The 20495-nt window shown below is 39.6% G+C and overlaps 1 protein-coding gene across 4 annotated transcripts in view; it reads right to left on the bottom strand.

Moving 5' to 3' along the window:
* Positions 1-5896: 5896 nt before the first annotated feature.
* The window catches only part of LOC143035218 (alpha-(1,3)-fucosyltransferase C-like), a 59484-nt gene continuing 44885 nt past the window's right edge, over positions 5897-20495 (bottom strand). For 3 of the 4 annotated variants that reach the window (XM_076201958.1, XM_076201961.1, XM_076201959.1), the window contains 3 exons: positions 9447-9632; positions 7548-7706; positions 5897-7417 (listed from right to left, as the gene is read on the bottom strand). In XM_076201958.1, coding sequence (XP_076058073.1) covers positions 7198-7417; positions 7548-7706; positions 9447-9632 — 565 coding nt within the window. In that variant the 3' untranslated portion in view covers positions 5897-7197. The remainder of the gene's footprint in view (positions 7418-7547; positions 7707-9446; positions 9633-20495) is intronic. The other variant, XM_076201960.1, reaches the window with a different exon arrangement.

The raw sequence follows: 20495 nt of genomic DNA, 5'->3' as shown, positions 1-20495 counted from the left end.
TCTGGGTGAGGTAGGGTGCTGAATGCTTGCAATTGGGTGGTGAATATTTTAGTACAATCCTTCACCCTTCTGGTGATGCATTCACTCATAGTCAACTTCATATGGCAACTCTTCTCATCCACTCAAAATAATTTATAATGTAGAAGAAAATACCATTACTTTGGACCTTGTCATACTTTTATCTATTTACAAATGCTTGTGGCAGGATCAGAGGGATTGAGGAAGTTGGAGTCAGAGTTTGGGAGAGTGTGTGAAAGAAAAAAGCTGAAGATAAATGTGGGTAAAAGTAAGGTGATGAGATGTACAAGGGGTGAAAGTGGCAGTAGACTGCAAGTGAGCATTAAGGGAGAGCGATTGGAGGAAGTGGATAATTTTAGATACTTGGGTGGAAATGTGGCAGGAAAAGGTGGAGGTAGAATGTAGACTGAGAGAAGTGAGTAAATGCCTTGGTGGATTAAAAAGTGTAATGAGGAATAGACATTTGGGAATGGATGCTATGAGGAGACTGTATGAAGGAGTGATTGTGCCAACAGCACTGTATGGGGTAGAAACATGGAACATAAGAGAAGAAGAGAGAAGGAGTTTGAGATGAGGTGTCTGAGAAGTATGATGGGGGTTACTAGGCTAGATAGAGTGAGAAATGAGGAGGTGAGGAGAACAGGGGTGGAAAGGGAGTTGGGAGATAGGGTTGATGAAAAAGTATTGGGATGGTTTGGACACATGGAAAGAATGAGTGAAGAAAGACTAGTAAAAGAGGTATGGAAGGCAGATGAGGAGGGAGTGAACATGAGGGGACGTCTTAGGATGAGATGGATGGATGGGGTGAAGGGGGCTTTGGGGAAGAGGGGAATGTCTGTTGAGGAAGGATGGGAGAGGACAGAAGACAGGGGTGAATGGAGAATGGTTGTATATGGATGATGATGTGATACATGAGGTGGAATTGGTGGGAGGATGAGGGGGTGAGGTAGTATGTGTGAGCAAAATTTGACACCCCGAAGGGATTTCTCCCTGTCTTCCCCTTTATGCATGGGGGGACGGAGAGAGGGAGTCGCCGAATTAATGAAGTGGCCTTGCTGTGGATGTGCTGTGACTTGCGACTGCCTCTGACCCAGGGCAGTGGACAAGGTGCAGGGATGACCTGTTATCCAGGAGGTACTTAGATAGGAGGGAGGGTGGAGGGGTGTGGAGTGTATTTAGGGATGGAATGGGTGGGAATGATTTTATGCCTTTTCCTTTTTGGCTACCTCCCTTGAAAGGGGGAAAAAGCCTTGGTATATGTTTGTATGTACAATCTCCTCTTCACTTCTGTCATGTGCACTCTCTTACCTGATAGATGGACAATCCATGTGCATCCAAAGTTAGGTTCTCCTTATCTGGTACGACTCCTGCTTTAAGATTTTACAATTCTCTCCACCTTGTTTCCTTGATAAAAAGAAGGAGGGAAGATCTCAAAGCAGGATTTGAAAACAGACTGAAGGGAAAGCAACTGCTACCTCATCACATGCAAGTGGTGCCCCTGGCTTATACTCCCATCTGGAAGTTAATGACGAGTGCAAAAGCAACTGTGACTGATATATACCGTCACTCACTCCCAGGACCTCACTATAAACTTCTTCAGTGTCCCCTCCACTTATTCACCTAAGTGATCCAGTATTCAGGAACTGTTCCTCTCCTTTTACTATAAGCTGGTGACATAAATGGTCCTACACTAATACAATACAGAGAAGTCCAATGTTTCATCCTAGAGAAATATCTAGGAAGGCCCAGGGACAAGTGGTGCTGCCACTGCAGGTTTCCAGTCAGTGAAACTTCAGGTAATTATTATTAAGTGACCCAAATGTCTGTATCACACTGAGAGTGCCAAACATATCCTCCTCCACTGCTGTACCTAAGCACACTAATAGATTTCCAGAAGAAAGTAAGTTTTATGTAAATGAAACCAGTGACATCTCATACATGCAGTCGAATTCCTTTAATCTGGAATCTAATGGTTCAGAATGCCCTATGGTTTGGAGTTTTTCAGTTTATTTTCTTATACAGTACAATTCTGAATATCTTGGTAACATGGGAACTTTCCATCGCCACTAAATTGAATGTGCCATTGTTTCAAGTCATACCCTTTACAAAAGCATAAAACCACCCAAAACCCATTTAATTTCCTACCTAAACCTTGCAAATGACATACACTATAAACTACAATTGTATAAAATGTTAATCAACAAATGAACCTACCTTGGAATCTATCTTATTTTTCCAAATGAACGTACAAACAAATGAACACACTTTTAATGAAAAAGAAATCACTGGCACAATATTTTTTTTTACATTTTCTGTTTTATAATTTTTTGTATTTTCTTTATTTCTCTTAGCCATGGATGTTCAGTATGCACATGAATGAGGTGTTGTGGGAGATAAATACAACCATCTCCAGGGAACTGGAGATGGTTAAAGAAAATGGAGAAAAGTGGGAGGTAACCCGGTTGTTGTTTGCTGATGACATTGCACTAGTGGTAGGATCAGAGGGGGGATTAAGAAAGTGACAGAGTTTGGGAAGATGCACAAGAGAAGGAAGTTGACCTCTTCCATACAACGATGCCTATGCAGGTGTTATGAGGAGCAAGTGAGTATGTGATGGTGCTGGCATTGGTGTCCTGATTAATTTTTATTTTGTAGTAGCTGAATTCTGTGAACTGGCTTTATTGTGTTTTCTGTGTTTATTATTACTCAGAGTGAAAGAGAAGGAAAAAATATGCAATGACTTTATATCTTATAATTCTGTGAACTGGCTTGATTGTGTTTTCTGTGTTCATTATTATTCAAAGTGAAAGAGAAGGAATAAATAAGCAATGAGTTTATATTTTATAATGCAAATATTGTGATGCATCATCAAATCATTATACAGTACAGTTCTGATTATCTGGCTGTCACGGGAGTTTTCCATTATTTCGGATCATACCCTTTAAAAAAATATAAAACCACCCAAAACCCATTTAATTTCCTACCTAAACCTTGCAAATAACGTAAACACGATAACTTTAGTTGTATAGAATAAAGTGTTAATCAACAAATGAACCTACCTTGGAACCTATCTTATTTTTCCAAATGAGCCTACAAAAATATGAACTCTTTTAATGAAAAAGAAATCAACTTTTTTTTGGCATTTTCCGTTTTATAATTTTTTGCATTTTCTTTTAGCATCTTTTCTATTTTCTGTTTTGTAATTTTTTAATTTTATTTGTTTCTCTTAGCCTAAACACACTTATTCCGAGTCAGAAGAGTAAAGCAAGGGGTGGGATCCTGCCTCAACAGCTGATCTTGAAGTGCTGGTTCCAGGGGCATTGTTGTCTTCCATTGCTTGTAGGGGGGTTGCTTGGCAAGGGGTAGGAATAGGAGCCAATCATATTCCTGAGTGCAGTGTGCTCAAACAACTTCCTGATACCTGTCTGCCTTCACAGTTTGGCCTTTTTGGTAAGAAGTGTTCATCATAATGTGGTTAGCCATTACCTCAGAAGTATTGTAATGAAAACTGCCCTCCACAAAGGAAACAAACTTTGCTAGATCTTCATGAGCCTCCTTCCATGTCACTTTCTCCTTCTCTTTGTCAGACTCTTGCTCAGGTGGGGTGTTGTGGGTAGGGGTATAGGGGTATGAAGTGTGTTGACTATGGCCTAATTAGTCATCTCTTCCACAATATGCTCATTGATGTTTGTTAGTAACCACTCTTGAATTTCCTCTGTCCCTATTTGGCTAATAGGATGTAATGCAGAGGCATGATGAGCAAGCTGTCCCAGTTGTTCTGCTTGATGTACTGAAGCTGTAGCTGTGTTGAATCAAAAAAGCCTCTTCGTCATTGTCATGGTCTTCTTCCTTGAATACCATTTCTAGTCACAGCTTATGCCAACACCTCTGAATGGTAGACTGCTTCACATTCTTCCAAGCATGCACAGCAGCAAATACATCATCCTTGATGTTGAAGTCCTCCTGAAACTGGAGCACATCAACATTGGTATTCACAAGCTTGCAAATAAATTCGCCCCTATAGAAATGCTTAAAGATTTGAATGATTCCCTGGTCCATCGGGTGAATAAGTGAAGTCCCATATGGAGGAGGTAGGTGAGAAAGATGTTACCTGAAGCAAGTTTGTGTGCAGGAGGATGAGCCCTGCAATTGTTCAGTAGAAGGACTTTGGAATCCTCACTCAATCCCTACTGACGAAGATGCTCCTTCACTTTCTCTACAAAGGCATGGAAGAACCACCACTTGAAAAGTTCCACTGTCATCCATGCACTGCTGTTGGCATTATAATGGACTCGGAAATGATGGACTTTTTTAAAAGCCCTGGGTTCCTTAAATTTTCCAATCACAAACAAGGAAAGCTTGTTGGTTCTAGTCACATTAGTACATGGATAAATAGTGATCTGATTCTTATTGTGCTTGAATCTGATGGCCTCCTTTTCCTTGAATCCAGTTAGAGTTGAGCTGGGCAAACAATGCCAAAAAAGAGCTGTTTCATTGGTGTTATATACCTGGCCCAGGTTCTGATTATGCTGATGTATGAGGATAGAGAAAATTTTAGCATTATTTTCAGCTGCCTCATGATGCACTGAATGAATTCACCATTGATTTCTAGCTTCTTAATGCCATAATGAGTCTTAAAGTTGTGCAGCCTTCTGATGGAGAAGTTATTCAGTTTTGATCTCCAAATTTGCCTGTAGCTTCTTGGCCTTCTCAATGAGCATAGGCCTAGTGACAGATTTACCTTTGGAGCATTGAGCAGTAAACCAAATGTAGAGCCCAATCCAATTTGTCAAGCTTAGGTCTCTTCAGTGACTTCCTCTTGTCAACTAGCAATGTAGGGGCTTCTGTATTAGCAACAAAAGACAGGAAGTTGTATAGCATTGATGAACTCGCACCAAATTCTCCCATCAACTTGCTGTGGCTATCTCCCTTCTCCATCTAATTTACAAGCTCAATATTACTTCTTTGGGAGCCTCAGAACAAAATGCTTCCTCTTCTCCTTGGTCTTACTCTGCAGTGGGGCCATGGTGAGATACAGTAGCTAGCACAGATATGCCAATGTAAACAGATAAAGAGGATGCAAAAGGTAATTCGGCAGCAAAGCAGAAGGCTGTTTCCAGTGGTTCAGATGACTTTTGCTAGAGAATTGTCACTCTACCTGTGTAGTTTGACTCCTGAGAATGCATGTGAAATTCAAATGTCAGCATCCTTACCTATTAATATTTACATTTAATTTTGTTAATAGGGCTTGTCAAAAGGTGCCATTATATTGGGATTGCTGTTATATTGCACACTGGATAATTGGAACTTCATTGTATTTATTTTTCTATCCAAAAATTACAAAAAAATATTGAGAAAAACAGTGAAAAATAGCTGGAAATGGGCTGCTGAACTAATTCCATTCCAATGCCATGAACTCTGGGGACCTGCATAGTTCTCCCACAGGTCTTCTGGAAAAGAGACCAGGGCAATGGATTGATTGACTGATCCCAGCTGCCAGAGTCTGGCATCAAGTCGAAATGATTATTTTGATTCTTAGATACCATTATAAGTTTTAGTTTAAATATCTATTCAATGCATTTTTTTAATCCAATTCTAATTTGATTTTTATTTGATACAAATTTAAACTTTCTAATTCAATATAATACATTGTTCTACATGAACCTTATCATAACATACTAATGAAAATCTATTTTAATGGATATTCCTGTTGCATCTCAAAACTTTTATTATTATGATTTAGTTATCAAAAGTCTATTATGTCCACTTTAGATGCCTATCAGGTTGCAAAAATTTTCTATTTTTGGGGGTTGGTTGGTAAAAGACTATGAAATGAACTGTAGATTCACCAATTTTAAAGGGAATGAAACTAGATTGATATTTATAATTATTTCTTTATTGTAAAATTTTTAGTTCTGAGTGATGGCATGTCAGTGTAGTGAGGGGATCAGAGTGACTTGCTCAACTTTAGTAGATTAGATTGGCACTGACTCTTTCCCTCCTCTCTTCTCATTCACCTGTTCAAGGCGAATGGATGGATTCTCACTTTAAAATTAACTGTAATGTTTGAATAACAAATTTCATTTTACTGTCTACCCATATGCCTTTGATGAGCTGTTACCACAACCAAATGGTATTTTTCAAACTTTGGATACTTGAAATGTATTCCCTATATATTCTAAAAAAAATTCTAGATGCGTTATAAAAAAAAAAAAAAAAAAAAAAAAAAATGGTTGAAAAGTGGTCTGACCTCCCTTCTTATTGGCACAGACAAGAACAAACACCCAAAGAGCAGTGTTGGTATGACCCATCCCTCTGACAACTGCAAATGTTGGGGCAAGTATGGACACTAATTTGGCAGTGTCATATATATATATATATATATATATATATATATATATATATATATATATATATATATATATATATATATATATATATGCAAGAATGACCACTGGTCACTCTTGCATAACTGAACATATGCCTCATCATCATTGTGTTTCATCAACCTAAGAGTTGCTGCCCTTCATGTGAACTGGGTAGAATGGAGCAGGTTATGTTCATCAGTATCTAACTTTTCCTTGCAGTTGTCTTGGAACAAACTACATACATATACCAAATGCTTTTTCCATCTTACATGGGAGGTAGCTAAAGTTAAAAGGCATAATTTCATTCCCACCCTTTTAATCCTCACCAATTCCACCCCCATTCACCACCCTTCCTCTCATCTTGGCTTATCCTGGATTTCATGTCATCCCTTGCCCTAGGTCAGAAACAATGCAGCAAGATACAGCACATCCATAGCAAAACTGCTTCATTTAATTGGCATCCCCCTCTCCATCACCTTATGCAGCAACATTGAAGACAGGGAGAAATCCTTTTGGTCTGCATCAAAGTACCATTCAACACATAACCACTCCCTAACCCCCGCCCCCATTCCCCACCCACTCCCTCCCATGCATCACATTTATTTGTCACCTTCCATACTGTTATGAACTGATTCCCTGTCTTTGGTGATGAACAAATACATTACACAAAGTCACTGTCTAATGAATGTGTTAATATTTCTAACTTTTAAGATGACAGGTAAATTCCCATGGAAATATATATATTCCCTAGTTTAGAAAATATAAACTAATTTAATTTTTGTTTTAGGCAAGAATTGTTAAATCTTACATTTCACTTTATGAGATTGATTGGTCCTGTATTATGTAGGCCATGAATGAAAGGTGCTAAAGGCTTTTTATGTCCTGATGCACAGTGGGATTTTGCAACAAACCAATCCTCAAGATCATGATAGGTAGCTAAAGCCTTGTCCTCGTGAAGCCGACGACACAGCTCACACCAAGACCTCATGCTGTTGGACCATCCAGTGTGCACTTTGTAATAGGATTTCCACCTGTCAAGGAGTCATTGGTAAATATTACAATCAAATGGTAGAAACACAGTACCAGTATTTTGAACAAAAATACATCATTCAAACTTTCTATAAATATTAGTCTACATATAAAAGTATTTCTAATCCTTACTCAAAATATTCATTATAGGCTGTATCATTGGAATTTAAGTATTTAAGATACTGAGCTAGGTCTTCTACATCAGCAAAATCGAGGACATCTATGTAGGAATGGTGAGGAGCTTGCTTTATGTAGTTGCCAAAGCCGTACACTACAGGAACTACATCATACCTAAGTGTGGAAGATGGAAAACTTATGGTAAGATTCAATTCTGTAAATCCTTTTACCATGACCCATCTTTGATGGTAGTTTATTAATCTGAGATTCATCATTTGAAGAAGTATTATTTCTAATATTTTTGAGTATGAAGAAACATCATGTGAGGATGAAGCCTATTTATGTTATAAAATTTTCCTTATTAGAGCATTATTTGAATAATCTAGAGGCTTTATCCATATATGGTGTTTTCCCTGATATCTGTGAGCATTTGCTATTTTCAAACATTTGCTCTGTTTAAATATTCTGATACTTTCTGTTGCATCTCACTGTATTGCCTTTGACCTGAGTACCATGGTTGGAGAGAGGAATGATCCTTTACCCATGAAATGGTGAGGTGGAAGGGACATTGTATGATTTTTAATGGATGTAGGGTGGGTATGTACTTTGACTTGGCCACCTCTCTTAAGGAGAAGACATCTGATATGTATGTATTTCCAAGAATTATTATCCATATTTTTTCAATTGTTATTGCAGTAGTATTGCAAAGTATAGTGTAAGTACGAGTATTCAAAGATGATATGGCTTTTACTCCTATTATTCATCTTCTTTCCTCTTCTCAATTATTTAATCTATTTCCTTTTCCTCATTTCTCCATCTTATATTCACTCTAAATTTCCCCTCCACCAGGTGATCAAATATTCCACTGTACTTGTCAAGAACTCTTACATTCATCCTCTTGAACACCATTATGTAATCCATCAGTGCTATCTTAGCTACCCTCCCACCAACCACTCTGCTCCATGTATAATTATAAATGTCTTTCTTTTTAAACACTGTTTTCACTATCAACAGTTCTCTTTCAATATATATTTCCAACACTTTCATTCCATTTCATTCTCTTTTTATGTATGAGGGGATAGAGAGGGGGGTTGCCAATTAAATGAAGTGGCCTTGCTGGGGATATGCTGTGTCCTGCTACATTGCCTCTGACCCAGGGTAGTGGGCAGGATACAGGGATGAACCATCATCAATAAGGAGCTAAGATGAGAGTGGGGAAAAGGTGGTGGATGGGAGTGGAATGTATAGGAATGAAATGGGTGGGAGTGGGTATATATCTTTTAACTTGGCTACCTTCCTGTAAAAGGGTTAAAAGCCCTTGGTGTGTAGATAGACTTTCATTCCTAGCACACCATATTTAATGTTTCATCCACCACCTCATCTCTTATATAGATCCTCCAACATCACAATCACGTTTCTTCCAAAACTCTCCATAGTAGTTAAAACAATTCAAAAGCTTTTCTCTCTGCTAATTTTTTTCACTATCAGAGCCATACACACTCAAGCACCCATGCATCCTCACCTTTTCTCATCTTTATCCACATTATTCTTGATGGCACTTTCTTCTATTCAACCACAAATCGACACATCTCACACTTTATCCCTTTACTCCCAACACCTAACCTGTCATGCTTCCAAAATCCAACTCACTTTTCCTTTCAGCTGAGTTTCACTCAGTACTAACATACCCAACTTTATTTGTTCAAATATACTATTAATCTTTGACTTTGGCCACCTGCCTTGTATGGGGGAGAAGCCCTTGGTATATGTATATATGTACTACCAATCTCTTTTTTGTTCCACATCCATGCACCTTCAAGGGACCAATTACTAGGGTTAAGTGAATATGATACATACAAGTGATGGCAATATCTATACACTAATTACAACAATAATAAGAGAACAGTAACTTACTTGAGAATGTCAAAAAACTTTTCTGTTGCATAATCTAAACATAAAGAATTTTCAAATGAGAGGTAAAACTTATAGTCATCTTGCAGCATTTGGTAACAGGCACTTTTATTCTTCCTATTGCATTTAAGGGAACCGCATTCCCCAAACACATCCACAGTCACATATTGCTTCAGCTTTAATACCAACCTGCCAAATAGAATCACACAACTGAATACAATAATCTGATGGGAGCCAGAAAAAAAGTCTAGTTAACCCTCCTGTGTGTTTAAGTTTAACTAAGGTATGTTTAAACATTTAATCTTTTACTACCAAAGGGATTACTTATAAACAGGTTAGCCTGGTGGCACCTGGTACAGAAAGGGTTAATGTAAGTACAGATAAAATATATACCATAAAATACTTCACTAGAATATTAAGGAAATGACAACTAAGACAAGACTTTTTAGTGTATAATGAGGTTGGATGCAATTCTTGGGGAGCACCTAAAGTGAAACAGTGAAGTTCAGGAAATAGCAGTCATTTACTTCAGAAATGAACCATATATTCTACTTAAAAGTTACTGCACTGATATATATTCTTACACTGTTTGTTACCTGTGTATAAGAGAAGGAAGCACAAATATCCTGAAAGTTAGAGTATGTGAAGGTATGCAATAGGAGAAAGTTGAAGGTATATGTAGGGAAAAGCAAGGTGATGAAATGTACAAGGCTAGGGGATGGCAGAGTTGGAAGTAAGTCTAAAAGGAGAGAGGCTGGAGGAAGAGGATAGCTTTAGATATTTGGTGTTGCATGTGACAGGAAAGGGAGGAGTGGAGGTAAAGATTAAATTGTAGACTTAGAGAAGCATGTAAATGTCTTGGGAGATTAAAAAGTGTCATGAGAAATAGGCATCTGGGAATGGATACAAAGAGGATGAAGAGTTTAAATGTGTTTGAGATGAAATGCCTAAGAAGTATGGTAGGAGTGAGAAACAAAGTGAGGAGAGCAGGAGTGGAAAAGGAGATGCCAGATAGGGCTGATGAAATATTATTGGGATGATTTGGATATATGGAAAGAACGAGTGATGAAAGATTAGTAAAAAAGGCATGGAAGGCAGAGGTGGGGGAGTGAGCTTAAGGGGATGATCGAGGATAAGATGGATGGATAGGGTGAAGGGGGTGTTGAGCAAGAGGGGGATATCTGTTGAGCAAGAAAGGGAGAAGGCAGGAATAGGGATGAATGGAGAGTGACTGTGTATAGATGATACTGTTATGCAAGGAAGGAAGGGGTGGGAGATGGGGGCGGAGGGGATGCTTATGTGTTAATGATATTTTGATACAGCCCAAATGGCTAAAGGGATACATCTACATGAGGAGATGGAGAGGGGGGGTCACAGCATAAGTGAAGTGGCCTTGCTGTGGATGTACTATGTCATGCTACATTGCTTCTGACCTAGGGCAGTGGGCAGGATACAGGGATGACCTGTCATCCATTAGGAGCTAAGATGAGGGTGGGGAGAAGGTGGTGGATGGGAATGGAAGTAGGTATGTACCTTGGGCTACCTCCCATGTAAGGGAGAAAAATCTTTTGGTATACAGATAGAAAGCTTACATCAAAATATCAGTGACTTATTTGTTTGCTGTCATTTCTAACAGAATATGTTTGAGAATCTCCTGCCACAAACATGTAACTATCTATATACTAAGGGCCTCAGTTCCCTTATAAGGAAGCCAAGTCAAAGGGATGCACCCACTCCCATCTACCACCCATTATTTCCCTCTCATCTTAGCTCCTCGTGGATGAAGAGACATCACTGTCTCCTGATCACTGTCAACAATGCAGTGAGACAGTACATCCACAGCAGGGCTGTTTCATTTGCATGGTGACCCTCCCTCCTTGTCCCATCATGAGAAAAATGAGAAGATGGGGAGAAATCCCTTTGGGGTGTGTCAAAATACCATCCATCTATCTATATACCAAGAGTGTTTCCCCCATTATAAGCGAGTATTGTAATGTATCACTGAATCATTGTACATTAGGCATCCAATGTTGCATGCAAGAATTTGACTTGTATTGAGGAGGTCAAAAAGTATTATAAGAAATAGGCATCAGGGAATGGATGCAAAGAGGATACTGTATGAAAGGGTGATTGTGCCAATGGCATTGAATAGGGCAGAGAGTTGGAATTTAAGTAAAGCAGAGAGGGAAAGTTTAAATGGGTTTGAGATGAAATGTCTGAGAAGTATGGTAGGGGTTACTGGGTTGAAAAGGTTGAAAAATGAGGAGGTAAGGAGGAGAGCAGGAATGGAAAAGGAGATGGTAGATAGGGTTGATGAAATATTATTGGAATGGTTTGAACAGATGGAAAGAATGAGTGATGAAAGATTAGTAAAAGAGGTGTGATAGCAGAGGTGGGGGGAGTGAATTTGAGGGGATGACCGAGGATGAGATGGATGGATGGATGAGGTGAATGGGTAGGTAGGAGATAGGGATGAGTGGTGAGTGACTATGTACACATGATACTGTACAAGGAAGGGAGGGGTGGGGGTGCTTATGTGTGAAAAGATATTTTGATGCAGTGTGAAGGGATTTCTCTTCATCTCTTTTTCTGCATGAAGGGATTGAGAGGGGTGAGGGGTCAGTGGGGAGGATACAGGGATGACCCATCATCCATGAGGAGCTAAAATGAGAGGGTGGAATGGGTGGTGGATGGGAGTGGAATGGGTGGGAGTAGGTACATGCCTTTGACTTGGCTACCTCCCTTGTAAGGGGGGAAAATATTTTGGTTTATAGATAGAATCCCAGAAGAATGGAAAAATAGACTACCTGATCACTGTTATGGTAAATTGAGATCTATGTGCTGATCTCTTAGTGATAAACTCAACAAAAGACACTCTTAATTAAAGACAGTGCCAACCCCAACTTCAATGTCAATTTATCTAATAAACCTCTAAATAGTAAATAAGGTATGGCCTTAGTTTCACAGCCACTCAGCAGAAAGTGGAGTGTTATGTTACCAAAGGGTTTTGTAATTCATAAAAATTTGGTGATGTTTCTGTTCAATACATTAATATCAGCAAAGGTTTTGTAAATGCTTCATTATCAGTGCTTGGTATTCCAAATTTTTCTAATAGGTTCATCAGATCTTACCTTCAGTTGAAGTGGGATGAAAAATTACTGAAGTACATGAGACTTACCGTAGGTTAGTTGAGATGTGCTTCTGGTTTTATGAAGCAAATCAATTCTGCTGAAGGGTAAGCATTCATATGAGATACGCTTCGCCCAGCCGGTCCAACAGTCTTTGAATAATACGAGCACCCACATGATAACCTGGAACTTGATTGTTTTGTAATGGAGAGATTCCCAGTTGGTTATGTGTAAGGAGAGGAGAGGAGGGCATATGAATGCTTACCCTTCAGCAGAATTGATTTGCTTCATAAAACCAGAAGCACATCTCAACTAACCTACGGTAAGTCTCATGTACTTCAGTAATTTTATATCAGCAAATCACAATTCTGCTGAGGGTTCGCAAACATATGAGATTTTGAAGACATGTGGGTGTCGTGCCTCAGAAGTTCTTAGGCAGGTGAAGTTGGGGCCGTTCCCCAATTCTTCCATTTCAATTTTAGTGTGCCCAAGCTAATCCAGTACTGCATCTTGGAATGGGTCTCCCTCCTGTACAATTTCCTTGTTGTAGTGTTTGGCAAAGGTCGATTCTCTTGACCATCCAGCTTTGGACATGATGTGGTGTATAGGTACGGACATGGATCTAGCTTGAGAGGCAGCAGCCGAGCAGACACTGCTCGCTGTGTATTTGGTAGAGTCAATTCCAGAGATAGTAAGTACATGCTTGATCCATCTTGCAATTGTGTCTCTTGATACCGGCTTGTGCAGTTTGATGAAGCTTATGAGGAGTCTTCCATCCTTCTTCCCTGTCTCGTCTTGGAGGCGTTTCATTTTTTCCAGATATGTGCGCAAAGTCCTGCACACACACACACAAACTTTCGTCCTTAGTGTAGGGAAAGAACTTCACAGACTGAATGTTAAATCCAGGGTGACATTGTTTAATGTTGTCACCTAACCAGACTGAAATAGCTTCTTCCTTTATGCTTATATTCTTGAGTATTAGTAAGTGTAGGGTCTGAACTCTGGCAGCTTGTGTAAGTGCCATCAGCATTACTAGTTTGAGTGTAAGTTCTTTCAGTGGGAGAGACTAAGGGTTCCAACTGTTTCCGTTTTGTTAATACAGGTTTGACATCCCAGGTGTCCTTATATCTAGGCATTGAAGGCCTCAGGTTGAAAACTCCCCTCATTAACCTGATGACTAGGGGATGGTTGCCTGCCCTGCATCCGTCCACAACTATCCCCAGCAAGGATAGGGCCCTCCTTGCCGTGTTAATACTGTTGCAACCCACACCTCTATGGAAAGTTTCTGTTAAGAAGTTTATGACGTCAGTTACAATGGGAGTAGTGGGATCGATGTCCCGTCTATGACAAAATTGTGCCTGCCTGTTGATATGTGATCTGTATTGTTTGCTAGTTCCGGGTTTCCATGATGCCAAGATAAGGTCCGTACCTTTTTCAGATATGCCTCGTTCTCACAGGCTTTCCCGGAAAGTAGACAGGCCATCAATCTGGTATGGGACATGATGGGATGTTCTACCGTCGACAGGGGCCACACCAGCACTTTCTTTCTCCTCATTATGATTCTTGGATCTTCAACGAGCAGCCTGAGTAGTGCTCCCATCCAGGGCTGTGATGTCCAAAATGGAATGATCATCCAACCTGTGGCCCCTTCTGCTCTTAACTTCTGCAGGCATCTAGCAATCAGGGAGAAAGGGGGGAAAATGTAGATGAAACTTAATGTTGCCCAATTAAGGTTGAATGCATCACAATTATTTGATTCTGGGTCTGGCCTCCAGGAGCAAAACTGGGGCTCTTGTTTGTTCAACCTAGATGCAAATAGATCAATGTTGGGTGTGCCAAAAATGATGCTTAATTTCTTAAAAATTTTCTCATCCAACTTCCATTCACGTCTGGCATTGAAGTTCCTGGATGCTGTATCAGCCAAAGTATTATCACTCCCAGGAATGTAGGAACATGTGATCCAGGCATCATTGTTTAGACACCAGTTCTAAATATCAGAGGAGACATTGTTACATGCTACCGACTTAGTGCCTCCCATTTCACTGATGTAGTTAACTGCTGTAGTGTTGTCACAGAAAACTTTGATGTGCTTTCCTCTGACCTCATTTGCAAAAGATTTTAATGTAAGGAGCACAGCTATGAGTTCCCGGGTATTAATGTGAAGCTTCTTTTCCTCTGACGTCCATCTTCCATTGACTGACTGATGATTTATGCAGCCACCCCAACCCAAGTCTGAAGCATCTGAGTATAAGACAATTTCAGGAGTTGGGTGAATTATTCGCCTATGTTGGGTCTCAACATGTTTGATCCATCAAGTCAGGTCTGTTTTCATTTCATCGGTGATCAACATTTTATCCTCAAAGTTCCCATAACTCCTTCGCAATGCTGTAATCTTTGCCGATTCAAGGTGACGATAGTGTAACTTTCCAAGTTCCACAGCTGGGAAGGCAGCAACTAGAAGCCCGATCACCCTGGCTACTTCTCTGATTTTGTCACTAGTCTAGCTATTAGTTGTTTACATCCAAGTAGAATTCTTTCTTTCCTACGTATTGGTAAGGTAACAATCTTTTTGTCCGAGTCAATGACATTGCCAAGGTATTCGATACTTTTAGTGGGTTCTTGTCTTCCCACTTCCAAACTTCCATGCGCCTGGCTTCCAGGATGGAAAGGGGGATTTGGCTGTGATTTTGCTTTTGAGTTTTTCCGCCTCTTCAATTTGTCTTGCGGATTGCGAGAGGTCATCCCCAAACAGAAAGCGTGACATGGGCACTTTGTCAGAGCATAGGTGTGAGTACTTTTGATTTATTTCCCGTTTGATGTTAAAACGGCGAACCAAGTTGTTACGGTAGTTGGCATGACCTAACAGTGCCAGAGCACCATCGATCATGCCCACCTCATGGGCCACCACAGCGTTACCTTCATCCTGGGCCACTTTGTCAAGCACCGAAAGTGATTTGATGATGATGGAAGCTGTCTTAGTTATATCTTTATTGACTTCCTTCATGCGTAAGTCTGCTTTTTTAGCGCCCTGTTTTAGCGCCTCCAAATTTTGCATATTGCACTCAACTGGGGATAAAGCAGGGCAATTACCGGGCCTCTTGGTACTCTCGTCCTCCGCAATTTCTTTATAGGTGTCCTCCCTCATGCTGTGGTCAAATATTTGATTGACCATGTCTGCTACATGTTTGGCAACATGTCCGGAGACTTCTTCAACTGGGCCGAAAGCCTTAGAGGACTGCATCAAAATACTGCCAATAGGGAAATCTTCATGCAACACCTTCTTCACTGCTGCTTCCGTCGGAGATAAAACCCAAAAAGTTACCTTTTAGGTTGTCTAGCACAGATTTCGCAACATTAAAACAGAAGCCCATTTTCGTGAGTAATTCAATGGTAGAATTAATGCAATCATAGCATCCAGAAAGAGAAGCACTACTCATGAGAGCGTCATCAATAAAGCTGGTGATGGTGAAGCCTTTTTCTCTTAAAGTAGCAAAGATAGGTTTCATGAGTTTGGTAGAAAGTCTGGGTCCTTCTGAGATTCCATTTGGGAGACAGGTGAACTGATAGACTTTGCCATACCATTGAAAGCAAAGGAATTTTTGCTGTTCTTCCGCTATTCTAATAGAGTAGTAGGCATGTTTAAGATCCACAGATGCCATATAGTCCCCTTCATTTATCAGTCTGATAGCTTGTTCAAAGTTCTCCATTTTGATATGGATATAGGGAATGTGGTTGTTTAATTTTTTGTTCCGCCAGGCTAAAGTTATATTCCACATTCTCAAAACACAGGTAACCGATATCATTGACATTAATATTCAAGTGACAATGTTTGACTATGTCTAGAATATATGTATCACTAGTGATTTTTTCCCACTCATGTACAAATCTGTGAAGGGTACCTGCCACAAAGTTGGTACTTGCCTGGATTATTGTCGGGGAGTGCTGCGTCCCCTGCCTTTGGATTTTTTTAATCCAAGGCCTGCCGAGCGCAGTAAGGCCTCTGGTCTCCCCTATGTCCTAGCCTCCGCTGTCCATAGGGTTGAACGCTTTTAGTTGATCCATATCACTCCTCAGTTCAGCGATGGCTTGCAGTACTGTGTGCCAAGGGGCTGAGGAGTGAGGAGTCGTCATGTACTTGGAAAGCAGTACGTGACGTGGAGCCGTCGGGGGGCGGGGGAGGGGGGTTGCCATGTCTTTTAGACTTCGATGCGTAGCGTCAACGCGAGTATTTCTATCCCGATGGAAGTACTGTTGCTTGACCTGCTTGATTTATGCTTGTATTTGCGTGTATGTTGGTTTGTTTCTCCTCCGTGAGAGGAGGCGCCCGACTTCCTGCTTGTATGGGTATGCGTTTCGTCGGAAGACGACATAGCGGTTGTGACCGACGGAGTCGTATGTACGTTGTCGTATTTACCTGATAATTTAGGGAGTTTCGTTTAAAACTCAAAATGAGAGCGTCGTAAACGTTTATTAGACGATAAAATGAGCATCGTAAACGCTTATTAATGATAAAATGAGCGTCGGAAACGCTTAATAGATGATGAAATGAGCGTCGTAAGCGCTTATATTATATTGCAAATTGAGCGTCGTAAACGCTTATACTATATTGCAAATTGAGCGTCGTAAACGCTTATACTATATTGCAAATTGAGCGTCGTAAACGCTTATATTATATTGCAAATTGAGCGTCGTAAACGCTTATATTATATTGCAAATTGAGCGTCGTAAACGCTTATACTATATTGCAAATTGAGCGTCGTAAACGCTTATATTATATTGCAAATTGAGCGTCGTAAACGCTTATATTATATTGCAAATTGAGCGTCGTAAATGCTTATATTATATTGCAAATTGAGCGTCGTAAACGCTTATATTATATTGCAAATTGAGCGTCGTAAACGCTTATATCATATTGCAAATTGAGCGTCGTAAACGCTTATTATATTGCAAATTGAGCGTCGTAGACGCTTATATTATATGGCAAATTGAGCGTCGTAAACGCTTATATTATATTGCAAATTGAGCGTCGTAAACGCTTATATTATATTGCAAATTGAGCGTCGTAAACGCTTATATTATATTGCAAATTGAGCGTCGTAAACACTCGAATGCCAGGTCAAGCACTAGTAAGCAGGGAACGGTTGAAATCTACGTGCGACAGAGTAAACAATCTTGACGAGCGTTCGGAACGGCAGCGCGTAAGCAACTGCTGGACCGGCTGGGCGAAGCGTATCTATGTTTGCGAACCCTCAGCAGAATTGTGATTTGCTGATATAAAATTGCATATTACAAGAGCTGACAAAATCAATTGTATTGTTATTATCAACAAGTTGGATTACATTAAAAAGATGGGAATATTATTGGATGATGATGAAACCTATACAAAACTCATAGGAGTCAGTAAACATTGAGTTTTAATTTTCCACTATGTCCCCTTTCCTGCCTTATATGTACTGATTGAAATGCACAAACCTGGTCATCCATTCAGACCCATTTAATTATTAGTTCCACTGGATCCATCACATACAAACTATCAAACTGGCTTGTCACAGTTTTAAGTCCTTTAGAAGGTACAATTTCCACTTTTCATATAATTTTTTTTTTCATCTTATTAGTAAGCTGAATGAACTAGATATTGATTATAATTTTGAGTTAGCTTCGATATTACTTCACTCTTTATTTGTGTCCCTATAAATGACTTATTGTTATACCTTGAAGGGGAAGTATTGAAATATGAAATGCCACTACCTGTTATAATTATTACCAAGCTAATTAAGCTGTGTATTATAAATTCTAAGTTTGTTTTTAATGGTGAATTCTATGTATAAATATTCAGCATGGTTATGGGGAACCCATTCTCCCCAGTACTTACCTGAAACTTGGATTTTTTTCAAGAGAGGATTATTGTCTACGATTCTTCCCCATCAAGTTGTGTGGAAAAGATAAGTTGATAATATTCTGTGCCTGTGGCCAGTTGAGCATAATTTAGACTCTTGGTAAATTAAATTATATGGTACCTTCTATCAAATTCACCACTGAGATAGAAATAGAGAATAAATACCTGCTTTTGGACACTATATACATGAATGGAGGACATTTTAAGTATATTGTTTTTAGAAAAGTAATAATATTCTGTCGTATGTCCATTTTCACTTGGCTCATCATTGGAAAACTAAAATTTCAGTTCTTAGCTTTATGTTTCCTAGAGCTTACAAGATGTGCAGTCCTGAGTTTTTGGATGGTGAGCTGGTTAAGATATATGACATAGCATCAACCTTAAAATATCCAAAACACTTAGTAGACACTTCCAAAAACAAGGCTATCAAGTACTACCATGATACCTTACAAGAGAGAAAAATCTTTTGTAAAAAGAACCTTTTGGTTCTTCTTTTCAGTGAGAATTTGGTGCTTCAGAACAATAATACCATTGAAAATACACTGTTTAAAAATTCACCTGGTGATACTGAGGGTTGTGTCTACTCAATTCCTTGTCTTCAATGTCATAAATCTTATGTTGGCCAAACTGGCAAAGACCTAAAGACAAAGATTAACCAACACAAGTATAGCATAAGAACTGGCCAAGTATCCAGTGGTGCTTTTGTCCATGTAAGGGACCATAGTCATTCAATTGACTGGAATAACTACAAGAAAACAATTTCATGTATTTCTTTGTTAGAAAAAAAAAAAAAAATTTAATCCAGTCATATTAAATATACTTTTAATCAATATTAATCTAAGCTTTATTTTGTACACACATATTAAGAAAATTGTTGAATGTACTGTACTACAGCTCTAAGGATTTCCCAACCTTTGCAGATCTAATGTCCATAAGATCTTGATATTCCTCACATTTTTTCCCAACTTGTATGATGTGTCCTTGTTCCTTTTCATGTCTCCATCTATTTAGTACAGTATATGTATTGGCTGGATAGAGTGAGAAATGAGGAGGTGAGGAGGAGAACGGTGTGGAAAGGGAGTTGGGAGATAGGGTGGATGAAAGAGTATTGGGATGGTTTGGACACATGGAAAGAATGAGTGAAGAAAGATTAGTAAAAGAGGTGTGGAAGGCATATGTGGAAGGAGTGAACATGAGGGGGCGACCTAGGATGAGATGGATGGATGGGGTAAAAGGGGCTTTGGGGAAGAGGGGAATGTCTGTTGAGGAAGGACAGGAGAGGACAGAAGACAGGGGTGAAGGGAAAATGGTTGTATATGGATGATGTTGTGATCCATGAGGTGGAATGGGTGGGGGATGAGGTGTGAGGGAATATGTGAGAGAAAAATTTGATGCACCCCAAAGGGATTTCTCCCCATCTTCTCCTTTTCTGCATGAGGTACAGAGAGGGGGGTCACTGTGGATGTGCTGTGTCTTGCGACAGTGCTTCTGATCTAGGGCAGTGGACAAGATGCAGGGATGACCCATCAGCCATGTGGTGCCAAGATAAGAGGGAGGGAAGAGGGTGGAGGGGAGTGGAGTGTGATAGGGATGGAATGGTTGGGAGTGGAATTTATGCCTTTGTTTTTTGGCTACCTCCCTTTTAAGGGGAAAAAAATCTTTTGATATATGTATGTATGTATGTATGTATTGCTGTCTCTGTCACTTTGTATACCCTGATGATGTCTGAAAATAAGTGATATTGTTTGAACTTTCTTATATTTCCCAAAGTGGTTTTCCTGCAAAATTATTTTCACTTGTCTTTGTGAACTGCTGCAATATACATACATAAATACATATATATATATTCATGCGTATTTACCTAGTTGTATTTTACGGGAAGGGGAGCTATGCTTGTGGTGTCTCATCTCCATATCTCATTTTATCTAGACTGTTTTTAAATTTGTGTATAGTTTTTGCACACACCACATTTTCATCTAACCTGTTCCAAACTTCTATTATCCTGTGGGTAAAGCTGTCCCTTTTCAG

Source organism: Oratosquilla oratoria, chromosome 18, assembly GCF_046742065.1.
Source record: "Oratosquilla oratoria isolate Oo_2021 chromosome 18, ASM4674206v1, whole genome shotgun sequence".
NCBI classification, from domain to species: domain Eukaryota; kingdom Metazoa; phylum Arthropoda; class Malacostraca; order Stomatopoda; family Squillidae; genus Oratosquilla; species Oratosquilla oratoria.
This window is presented reverse-complemented; position numbering and strand designations above follow the sequence as displayed.